The following is an 11,693-nucleotide window of genomic DNA, read 5'->3' on the forward strand; positions in this document are numbered from 1 at the left end:
GATTCAATGTTTCCGCCAAAAAAAAACAAAGGACTAGTCAATCCACCAGACATGAATTAGGCTAATTTAGTCATTGAAGTATTTTTAGGGTTGAGTTGACTAAAACTCTGTAAGTGACACATAATAAGGATCCCACATCTTATTTTTATTTACTAATCTTTTCATATTTACGCATGCCCGTTAGGATGCGGATACATCCAAAATGTCCAAAATGCATATTGTTTGATAATATAAAAATCCCATTATAGGTATTGATTTCTTCTAGATATGATACACAGTGACAAAAAATAATAATGAAGCATTTAAGAGGAGTTTCGTACATGCGCACTGTTCATTATATGTAGCCGTCCTTTTTTGACTAAGCTGTTATATTTTTATTATATATCGCCATCCTACAATTTTGCGTGTTTCAATTCCATACGTAATTCTTGAAAATATTATTTACTCTATCTTATGGATAATGAACAACAAAAATAATAAAACAATATATATATAAACGTGTGGTTTACAAGATTCTCTCCTTCGAGTGGGAGCTTTATTTTCTCTCTCTGTAACGGAAGTTTTCTCATGTGGGATGGTTCTGATGGAAGCTATCTGTGGCAAGCCTGCTTTGGACATCACTCGTCCAACAGAGCATCTTAATCTGGCAAGATGGGCATCAATCTGCCAAGAAATGGGCACCTTTCATGAGATTATAGACCCATATTTGAACTGGAAAGTGAACTTAGATTCTATAAACAAAGTATGTGAATTGGCTTGGAAGTGCTTGGAGGAGAGACGCATAAATAGACCACCAATAGGTTATGTGCTGTGTGACCTTGAAGATGCTCTCCACATTGAGTTGGCTTCACCAATTCAGCAAGTTTCTGTGGATTGTGCCATCGAAAATGGAATGAAAGACGAAAAGTACATAAACAAAGTACATGACTTGGCTTGAAAGTGCTCAGGGAAGAGTTGCATAAACGGACCACCAACGGGATATGAACTGTGTGAGGTCGAAGACGCTCTCCACCTTGAGTTGGCTCCACCAATTTGGCAAGTTTCTGGGGAGCATTGATATATATACACACACACACATATATGTGGATGCAGAAAATGGAACCAAGGATGGAAGACGTTCTCTCAGTTGAATGACTTCTTTGCTGCTAAACCACAACAGGTTATTGTTGTAACTGCATGATTATATAAATAGTGGTGAGATAGCTATAATTAATAAGAAACATTTTGAAAACCATAAAAAAAACACAGTTTAGAATCACCTGAAGCAGAATATATGAGTGATTATTGTCTGTGAAAAAGATATATATCATTGCTACAACTTACTCAACTACAAATTAGCATCATCAACCACCATACGCCTTGGTCCAATGAAGATATGATCATGTTGGTTTTTTAAACTCCAATAATTACTTCTTTTTTTGGTGAATAATTCCAATAGTTACTTTTGCAGTGAAAAAGATTAGTCCAAAAATATGACTAGAAGAACTAAGAAAAAGGAATTCTCACAAGTTATCGAGCAAATGTGCACTGTATCTCTCTCACATCATCCGTGTCAATTGTTAAACATCATCCATATGGTTTCATGATGTGTGACGAAGCAAAGAATGATGCAAAATAATACTTGACATTTGCCTCGCATAGTTAGTATTAATAGTTTTTTTTCCAAGAATACATAAAAGAGATTTAACCTAGGCCTGTTGAATATGGTAATTGGTTGGGAATTCAAGCAGCCAAAAGAATGGATGATTTGATTGTAGTATGTGATGATCACTGGGAGGAAGTAGAAGGATTGAATCTTGACAGAAGAACTTGCGATTAGAGTTGAAAGGAAAAGAAGAAGGCCTAGGACATGAAGCAAATCTGACTAGAAAAGTTTTAGAGGATAAGGGCAAGAAGGAGCAAGCTAATAAACCTGAATTTAAAGAAAGTGTGGAGACAGAGGTGGTACAAACCAAAGACAAGAAGGAAGATAATGAAGTGCAGAGTAAGGAAATGGAGAAGAAAGAAAAAGAAGCTACCATAGTTGACAAGACTGAAAAGGTTAATGGTGGAACAGTATCTCCACAAAAGAGTGACGGCTTATCTCATGCAATTGTGCTATATGGGAGTGTTTCTCCCATGTCTGAAATGACACTTGGACTGAAAAGAATAGGGCTAAAAAGATCTTTGACTGATGAAGATGAGGAGAAGCATGAGGCTAAGCAAAGAAAGTTATTCCTTTCTGATGAAGTAAATGCTGATGAAGTTTAAAAAAACCTCTCAGAGGAAAGTAGTAAAGAGAGGAGGCAGAATCCCAAAGAAGCAAATGAGAAAGGTTAGTGGTGGACTAAAAATTATTGAAGAAGAGGGGCAATATGGGTCTGGCGAGAAAAAAATATGGAAAGTAGTAATATTACTCAATTCTCTGGTCTACAGATTTTGGAAAGAGCTGAGGGCACTAGTGGCTGGCCTAAAACAGCCACCCAAGCACAATGAGTGTTATTTCCTGGAACTGTTAAGGGTTGGGGGTTCCTTTAACAGTGAAGAATCTGAAAAGAATTATTGGTAATAAAAAACCCCTGATTGTTTTTCTAATGGAAACCAAACAAAAAAGATCTATTATGGAAAAATTAAGGAGAAAGTGCGGGATGGAAAATGGCTTTGTAGTAGAGCTAGAAGGAAAGGGAAATGGTCTATGTCTGTGTTGGTGTGGAGATGTGAAGATAGATGTAATCCTCAGCTCTAAAAATATTATACACAATAAGGTTGATGATGCAAAGTTTGATCTCCCAAGAGTGATATCTTTTGTTTATGGTCCTACAAAGGAAAAGGAGAGAAGGAGGTGCTGGAGTAGTATGGGAGAAATTGTGAAGGGGGTGACAAGACCTTGGTTGTGTATTGGTGACTTCAACGATTTGGCAGCACAAGAGGAAAAATCTAGTGGTAACCCGAGATTAGTAAGGAAGATTCTTAACTTTCAGAAGTTTATTAATGATTGTGAGTTAATGGATTTGGGGTTCAAAGGTTTGAGGTATACTTGGTGCAACAAGAGGAGCTTAGAAGATAATATTAAAGAAAGAATAGACAGAGCTCTCAGAAATGTTGATACGAGGGAACAATTTCCAAAAGCACGAGTGTTTCATTTAGAACCTGTTGGCTTAAATCATACACCGATCCTTGTGGAACTGAGTCATGAAGGAACAAAAACTCCTAAAAGTTTCAAGTTTGAAGAGATGTGGATTGAGTACCCTGAGTACAAAGATGTGATGAAAATGAGATGGAACAATGGCAAAAGCAGAAAGGCTGATGAAGTTAAAAAGGTAGTTAGAAGACTAAATAATTGTAAGAGCAGAAAAGTCTTCCCAAATAATAAGAAAGTTATTGATTCTCTTTTAACTAAACTTGCTGATTGCTATGAAAGCGAGTTTACTGAATCTATCATTAAGGAAATAGAAAATATAGAAGTGGAGCTGGAAAAGATGTGGCATCTGGAGGAAGTGTATTGAAAGCAAAGATCTAGAATAAATTAGTTGAAAGTTGGAGATAGAAATTCCAGATTTTTTTCATCTGTCCACAGTGCAGCGAAGGCAAAGAAATGCTATTTTGAGAGTAAAGGGAGTGGATGGAAATTGGCTTGAGAAGGAAGAAGAAATAGCTGAAAGCTTTGTAATGTTTTACAAAGAACTCTTTAAATCTGTAAGGAGTAGAAATTTTGATAATGTGCTGCATTATATTGATTGCTGTGTGACACAAGAAATCAATAACCTTCTCTTAGTTCCAGTAAGCAAAACTAAGGTGACGAATGCCTTTTTTCAGTTAGGAGGAAGTAAAGCTCCTGGACCAGATGGGTATAATGGAAGGTTTTATCAATCCTCTTGGGATATAGTGCAAGAAGAGATTTGGAAGATGGTGAAAGGCTTTCTTGCAGAGAATTGCGAAATTGGGGAGCTCAACGAAACAAATATCGCTCTGATTCCAAAAGTGGATAGATCAGAAGAGGTAAGTCAATACAGACCTATTGGACTTTGTAATTTTGCTTATAAAGTGGTTTCTGAAGTATTGGCTAATAGATTAAAACCTTGGTTAGATAATTGTGTCTCAAAAAATCAAGGTGCTTTTGTAGCTGGTCGTTTAATCCATAACAATATAATTGTTGCTCAAGAGATTTTCATTACTTAAGAAGAAGGAAGAAAGGTGTGAGAAGTGAATTTGCTATGAAAATGGATATGAGCAAGGCTTATGATAGAGTTGAACAGGATTTTGTGAGGGCTCTCTTAACTAAACTTGGTTTTTATGAAAAGTGGGTTAAACTGGTGATGAATTGCATCTCAATGATTAAATTGAATATTTGTTTGTCTAGAAGAAAGGTTGGGGAAGTCATTCTTGAAAGAGGATTGAGACAAGGTGATCCTTTATCACCTTATATCTTTATTTTGGTGGTAGAAGCCCTATCAAGCATGATTAATAAGAATGTAGAAAGAGGCATTCTGAAGGGTATTAAGATCATCAGTACAACCCCAATGCTTACTCATAGCTGCATTCTGAAGGGTATTAAGATCATCAGTACAACCCTAATGCTTACTCATACCTTCTTTGCTGATAACATTTTGTTTTTTATGTATGCTAAGGAGAATAATTGTAGAATCCCGGTAGACCTGTTGAAAGATTACTGCATAGCATCTAGGCAAGAAGCAAATTTGTTGAAATCTAGGATTATTTTTTTCCAAATATACCCCACCTGAGTTGCGTGAGAAAGTTTGTTCAGTTCTTGGGATAAAAGACATAGAAGAACCACGTAGATATTTAGGGATCCCTAATATTTAGGGGAAAACTAAATGTCAAGCCTTAGCCTATATCAAAGAGAAAATGGGTAGAAAGATCAAGAGTTGGTGTGGTAAATTGCTCACTCCAGCTGGAAGGGAGATCATGATTAAATATGTCATAAGCGTAGTACCTTTGTACCTAATGTACTGCTTCAAGTTCCCTGAGAAAATCTGTAAGGATTTGGATAGTATGATGGCAACTTTCTGGTGGAATGGTGGAGAAGAGGGTAGGAAGATCCATTGGAAAGCTTGGAATAAGCTTAATGATGCTAAGAAGGAAGGAGGGATGGGGTTTAGAGAGTTTGAAGCAATTAATGAGGCATTACTGGCTAAAACTGCATGGAGAATTTTGAATTGCCCAAATGAGTTATGGGTAAAATTTACTTCCCCAATTCTAACTTTCTTGAGGCAAAGAAAGGTGGCAGAGCTTCTTGGTTGTGGACTAGTATTCTGGAAGGAAGGAATGCATTGATGGAAGATTTGTTTTGGACAATAGGAAATGGACTTGATGTGAGGCTATGGATAGATAAATGGATCAAAGGTTTTGATGGCAGCTTGGATCAGATTGTTGAAATTCCTAAGGACATGAAGAATTGGAAGGTTGCTGAGTTAATTCAAAATAGAAGATGGGCTGTAGAGAAGCTAGAGGGCTTGGTGCCAGATGATGTGATCAGGAAAATTGAACAAATGTTTTGTTGCAACTCTGGAAGAAATGATGCAGTGGTATGGTTAGGCACAAGGGATGGAAAATATGTAGTAAAGAAGGGTTATCACTGTATAAGAAATAAGAAGAAAAGGAAAAGAAAATCTGCAGCAACCTCTTCTTTTTCTATGCCCAAAGAAGTTTGGAATACTCTGTGGAATGTTAAGGTGCTTCCAAAAATTTCACATTTTCTCTAGAGATGTCTTGTTCAAGCTATACCAATGAGGGAAAGACTAATTAGAAGAAAATGTGGTAATTCAGATTTGTGTCATGTTTGTGGGGTAAAGCCTGAGACATTAGAACATGCATTGTTTTTATGCCCTTGGGTGAAGTATGTCTGGTTTGGAAGTAATTTTTCCATTAAAGTAGATGAGCTAGAGTTGATTAGGTTTGATTTTTGGTGGGTTAATATGGTAGCTGATAAGAATCGTTTTAATGATTATCATCTAGCTTATTTTGCTTGGTTAATCTGGCTAATTTCGAAAGAAAGAAATAGGTTGGTGTTTGAGTCTATTCAGCCTGATCCAAGAAGAGTAATTGATTATGCAGGAAAAGCTCTAAGCGAATGTTAGAAGACAACAAGCTGGCAAGGCTCAGATGGGGGAAAGAAGAAAGAAGATAGATGTGGTGCATAGAGACTGCCTGAGGAAGGAGTGATTAAAATCAATTGTGATGGGTCTTTCAACTCTGGGGAGACTGCAATTGGTTTAATTTGTAGAGATGCTTCAGGTAGCTTCATGTGGGATTTTGTGAGAAATTGAAGGCTGAAACTGCAGTAATTACTGAAATCTTAGCTTTTAAGAAAGCTATTTGCCTAATGCAAGAATTAGAGTTGAATAAAGTGGTTATTGAGGTGGATTGCTCTGAAGTTTATTGGTGCAATAAGAAAGGATCAGTTGAAGGAGCTAACTGGAGGGGTCAATGGGATCTCCAGGAGGCTCTTTTGTGCTTGAAGAATTTGAATGAAGTGGCAATTTCTCTTGTCTCGAGAAGAGGACATAGACCAGCAAATCCGATTGCTGTGGCTTGTAACAAGGGGGTGTATCCTATAGGATGGGTGAAAACACCAATCTCACCTTCTTTACTTCAGATTCTAAATGAAGATGTTGAATCTAGAAAGAATTAGCCTAGAAGCTTGCTAAATTCTGATGGAAGAAATTATGCTATCGAAGATCTGGTGTTGGAAACTGATAGGAGTGGGGTTGGCTAATTTGCTCTAATGATCCTAGTTTGCTTTTTTTTCCTTTTGATTGGTGGCTATATTTTTTCTGTTTGGTAAGCTGTGTGTTTTGTAGGTTGTATGCTTAGGTTGTTTTGAGTGTTTTTTCTTTATAGGCTTCGGCTATCAGTATGTGTATTCTGATTTTTTTGGTGATTAATAAAATGGACTCTCTCTTTTGGTCCAAAAAAAAATTCCATACGTAATTCTTGAAAATATTATTTACTCTATCTTAAGGATAATGAACAACAACAATAATAAAACGATATATAAACACGTGATTTACAAGATTCTCTCCTTCAAGTGGGAGCTTTATTTTCTCTCTCTGCTACGGAAGTTTTCTCATTTGGGATGGTTCTGATGGAAGTTATCTGTGGCAAGCTTGCTTTGGACAACACTCGTCCAACAGAGCATCTTAATCTGACAAGATGGGCATCAAGCTGCCAAGAAAAGGGCACCTTTCATGAGATTATAGACCCATATTTGAACGGGAAAGTGAACTTAGATTCTCTAAACAAGGTATGTGAATTGGCTTGGAAGTGCTTGGAGGAGAGATGCATAAATAGACAACCAATAGGGTATGTGCTGTGTGAGCTTCAAGATGCTCTCCACATTGAGTTGGCTTCACCGATTCAGCGAGTTTCTGTGGATTGTGCCATCAAAAATGGAATGAAGGATGAAAAGTACATGAACAAAGTACATGACTTGGCCTGGAAGTGCTCAGAGAAGATTCGCATAAACAGACCACCAACGGGGTATGAACTGTGTGAGGTCGAAGACGCTTTCCAACTTGAGTTGGCTTCATGAATTTGGCAAGTTTCTGTGGAGCATTGATATGTGTATGTGTGTGCGCGCGCGCACATGTATGTGGATGCAAAAAATGGAAACAATGATGGAAGACATTCTCTCAGTTTAATGACTCCTTTGCTGCTAAACTACTGCAGGTTGTTGTTGTAACTGCACGATAATATAAATGGTGGTGAGATATCTATAATTAATAAGAGACGTTTTGAAAACAACAAAAAAAAACAGAGTTTAGACTCTCCTGAAATAGAATACATGAGTGCTTATTGTTTGTGAAAAAGATATATATATCATTGTTGATTTTAGTTCAGGTTAGTTTTGCTTTCTTGAGCCTATTATAAACAGAATAACTCCAATAATTACTTTTGCAGTAAAAAAGATAAGTCCAGAAGTATGACCAGAAAAACTAAGAAAAAGGAATTCTCACAAGTTATAGAGCAAATGTGCACTGTACCTCTCTCACATAGTCCGTGTTAATTGTTAAACATCATCCATATATGGTTTCATGATGTGCGACGAAGCAAAGAATGATGGAAAATAACACTTAACATTTGCCTCACATAGTTAGTGTTAATAGTTTTTTTTTTTTTGCAAGAATATATAAAAGAGACTTAATTGAAAGGAGACCATACAAAATTAAAATCGAAAAGGTACAATTTATGGATTGTTTAGGAAAAACAAGATTAGGAGCAATCAACCCATGAGAGATCTGGGAGCCCAATTAATTTGAGCCCATAATGACCTTAGTTTGAATTTAGAAACACATCCATTAGGCCCACTTTTGTTGTAAAGCCCAAATTAACATGTTAATATAGGGATTATTTGGGTCGAAACCAAATAATGATTTTCAAAGTAATTTTACGATATACGAAATAAATATGTGAGGTAATTTATCTCGATTTGTATAAAAAAATATTTTTTAAAAGCACTTTTGAAGTGTTTCAAACACCGCCTTAGTCTTCCTGACAGACATAATAATAGTAGTAGATAGGTTTGTTTTGTTCACATACCACTCCGATCCTTATTATAAGTTATTTGTGTAAAAAAATTTTAGTCTTGAATATAAGTTTCTTGTATGATATTTAATGATTATTTTATAAATTTACTCTTATTTAATTCTTGTTGAAAAGAAAGAAAAAGAAAAAAAGAGGTTAAAATTTGCAAATGCAGCAAAAGAAAAAACACTTTAGTAAAGTAAATTAAAAAAAAATTTTATCATTTCAATGCATTTTTTGATATATAAAAATAAATTATAAGTGACTTATAGTAAAGATTGAGCGCTACATGCATTGTGCGTTTGGATGCTCCCAAAATCATGGTCTGGAGAGAAAAACCATGGTTTTGAAAAAACAAAAAACAAAAGGGAAAATTATTAAGAGGTCCCAATGAAAAAATTTAATTACTAGAAAGTTTCAATGACAAGTGACTTGCTTGAATCTGTTGCCGTTCCTATTCTAAAACTTGTCATTGTTTACTCTTTACTTGTCAGTAGATTTTTAAAAAATTAGATTTTTTTGGGGACCTAATTATAATTCTCAAAAAAAAAAAAAACAAACACTTGAAAACTTTTCCCAATCAATATTTCCAGTAACTAAAAGCATGCTTGGGTATAAGCTATTCAAACACTCTTTTGATAAGCTAGGGAGAACAACTTCCAATAATCACTTTTTTTTTAATAAAATCTATTTTACTAAAGAAATGTTTTTCCCCAGAAATCTGTTTTCCTTAAAATCTATTATTTTAAGGTATGTTTTATTGCACCCTCCAAATCCAATTTTCCGCGTTCTTTTTTTGACCTTCAAAATTTCCACCTTCCTTAGGGGTTCAGAATAAAATTATACAAACGTAACCCATATTTATAAAGAAAGCGACACACATTAATGTTGTAATTTTGATTCAGAGTATATTATTAATTAGATGTTTGACAGTACAGTTTGCATTCACATGCGAAACTGCAGATATTTTAAACTAATAAAAACCAACAAAAACACGGCTTGAAATAGACGAGTATAAGAAGGCAAATAAGTATATATGACATTAAAAGAAATATATATTGAATAGTCACTTGATAACTCATAAAGTCGTGAGTTCAAATCCTGTTACCGATATGAAAATTTTGTTAGTGGGTAATCTGTAAATATTTTTGTACGTGTTTTTTGAGCTTGGAGCCTTCCTTGACCATGGTAAATTCTTGGAACTCAACTCATCTAAATTTTTTTTTGTAATGAAAAAAAAGGAAATATATATTGTCAATATTTACTATACGTAATTCTTCAGCATGATTTTTTATACAAAAATATTGCTTAAATGATCTAACTATGAAACGTGAGAATGAAGAAAGAGTAACGATTCGGGCAAATTTCTATTACGAATTTGATGACGAGATATTTTAGTTTAATAATCATATTTTTCACTCTGAATTTATGTTTTTCAAATTTACAACTTTATTTATTTATCTCAATCACGTATGCTAAAAGCACCATACAGAACTGAAACGATTAATCGAAATGTAAGGAAACTGCTCAAACAGTGTAAATGGGTTTCATAAACACCGTTGTACACTGTTACAGAATGTTACAGGGCAACTTTTAATGTGTATTTTGTTTTTTGCGTTTATTATTTTTCTTGCAAAGTTTATTGAGTGTCGGACTATATAAATGTTTTTATTATTGCTTCCGTGTTTCTTGATGCCTATCTATATTAATCTATAAAAGTAGACGGCATCTTGGAGACCTGCGAGTCCCGTAACTCCATGCTTCACAGTTTATTTCTTGCAATTCTATACTTTGAAGCGTTAAGGTGTTCAGGCCAAAAAAAAAAAAAAGCATTAAGGTGCCTCCAATATCTTAAAATATTTTATGGTGCATCTAGTACACTAAAATATTTTTTTCAGGTGCCTTCAACACCGTAAAAAATACTGAAAAATATTTTATGGCATTTAATCTGCATTCATTTAATGGGCCTTTTGAGGAGTTAATGATAAGATTAAAATTGTTCATGAAATGATACTTTAAAAGCGCAACCGTTTTTGAAAAAAATTAATACTTTAAGAGCAATATTATACCAAAAATATTTTAAAGTACTAGATACACATAAAAATATATTTTAAGATTAGATGATAGACACACCACAATAAGATGCTGAATGTACCTCACAAAATAATTTGTGGTATTGGATACATTTTAACCCTGTTTGAAATCCCTTACATAGCTTCTGACGATTTTCTAATACCTTTATCATATCATTCTAATACTAATATTTAATGAATAGGGATAATTAATCCACAACTCCTTATAGTTTCAACTAATTTTGAATCAGGTTCTCATAGTTTTTTTTCTTTTTATCAAGTTCTTATACTTTCACATGTTTTTAATTAGGTCCTTGTATTTATTTTTCTTTTTATCAAGTCCTTATAAGTTCACCTTATTTTTAATTAAGTCCCTAAATTTTTTATTCTTTATTTTATAAATTCTAATAGTACTATTATATAAACATAAAATAGTATATATTATTTAATATTAGTTTATAAACAATAATATTCTAAAGATATTGAATTATTATAATGATTTTAATTTTTTCAGCAAAAAAAATTAATTGTTCTAAAAAATATTCTTGAATTAATTAATTCTATTACTTTTTTATTACATAATTATTAATTTAATTTAATTATTAATATTTTATTTTTCAGTATTAATCTATTTAATTAAGTTTATATTTAATTAATAAACAAAAATTAAAACTACATGGACCTGATTAAAAATTTAGTGAAATTATAAGGACTTGATTAAAAGAAAAATAAATACAATGACCTAATTAAAAAAAGATAAAAGTATAAGGACCTGATAAAAAGAAAAAAAACTATAGGGACCTGATTCAAAATTCGTTGAAACTATAAGGACTTGCGGATTAATTAACCCTGATGAATATTATAACCTTCATCTACAATTAAGTCTTATTATTCTGTAACTATTATTATTTTTTAACGCTTTTATCATAATACCCTAATAATATTTAATAAATATAAATTTATATGCATTAATATTAGGTAGATAACCTTTATATCTACATCAATGCAGATAAAATTTTAAGATGTTTTGAAAAGAATAATAAATATGAAAATAATAAGATTATACATTTAGGAATAAAAATAAGAGGACGTGAATTC

The 11,693-nt window shown here is 33.5% G+C and overlaps 2 protein-coding genes across 2 annotated transcripts; both read left to right on the plus strand.

Moving 5' to 3' along the window:
* The first annotated feature begins 574 nt into the window (after positions 1-574).
* Positions 575-2,250, plus strand: LOC114742606 (receptor-like kinase LIP2). Its single transcript, XM_028930830.1, has 2 exons — positions 575-919; positions 1,804-2,250. The coding sequence occupies exons 1-2, from the start codon at positions 575-577 to the stop codon at positions 2,248-2,250; spliced, it is 792 nt and encodes a 263-aa protein (XP_028786663.1).
* A 4,825-nt stretch (positions 2,251-7,075) lies between these two features.
* Positions 7,076-7,531, plus strand: LOC114742607 (probable receptor-like protein kinase At2g39360). Its single transcript, XM_028930831.1, has one exon. It carries the CDS (start codon positions 7,076-7,078, stop codon positions 7,529-7,531), a length of 456 nt encoding a protein of 151 aa, XP_028786664.1.
* Positions 7,532-11,693: the final 4,162 nt, after the last annotated feature.

The sequence above is a fragment of the Neltuma alba genome, unplaced genomic scaffold (genome assembly GCF_004799145.2).
Source record: "Neltuma alba isolate B1F8T4 unplaced genomic scaffold, ASM479914v2 tig00003837_pilon, whole genome shotgun sequence".
NCBI classification, from domain to species: domain Eukaryota; kingdom Viridiplantae; phylum Streptophyta; class Magnoliopsida; order Fabales; family Fabaceae; genus Neltuma; species Neltuma alba.

Bases quoted from the DNA above. Each gene is read 5' to 3' on its own strand.
- LOC114742606 (XM_028930830.1), top strand. From the start codon at position 575: ATGGTTCTGATGGAAGCTATCTGTGGCAAGCCTGCTTTGGACATCACT. The intron at 920-1,803 runs GTACATGACTTG...GAATCTTGACAG, and splicing joins ACGAAAAGTACATAAACAAA to AAGAACTTGCGATTAGAGTT.
- LOC114742607 (XM_028930831.1), top strand. From the start codon at position 7,076: ATGGTTCTGATGGAAGTTATCTGTGGCAAGCTTGCTTTGGACAACACT.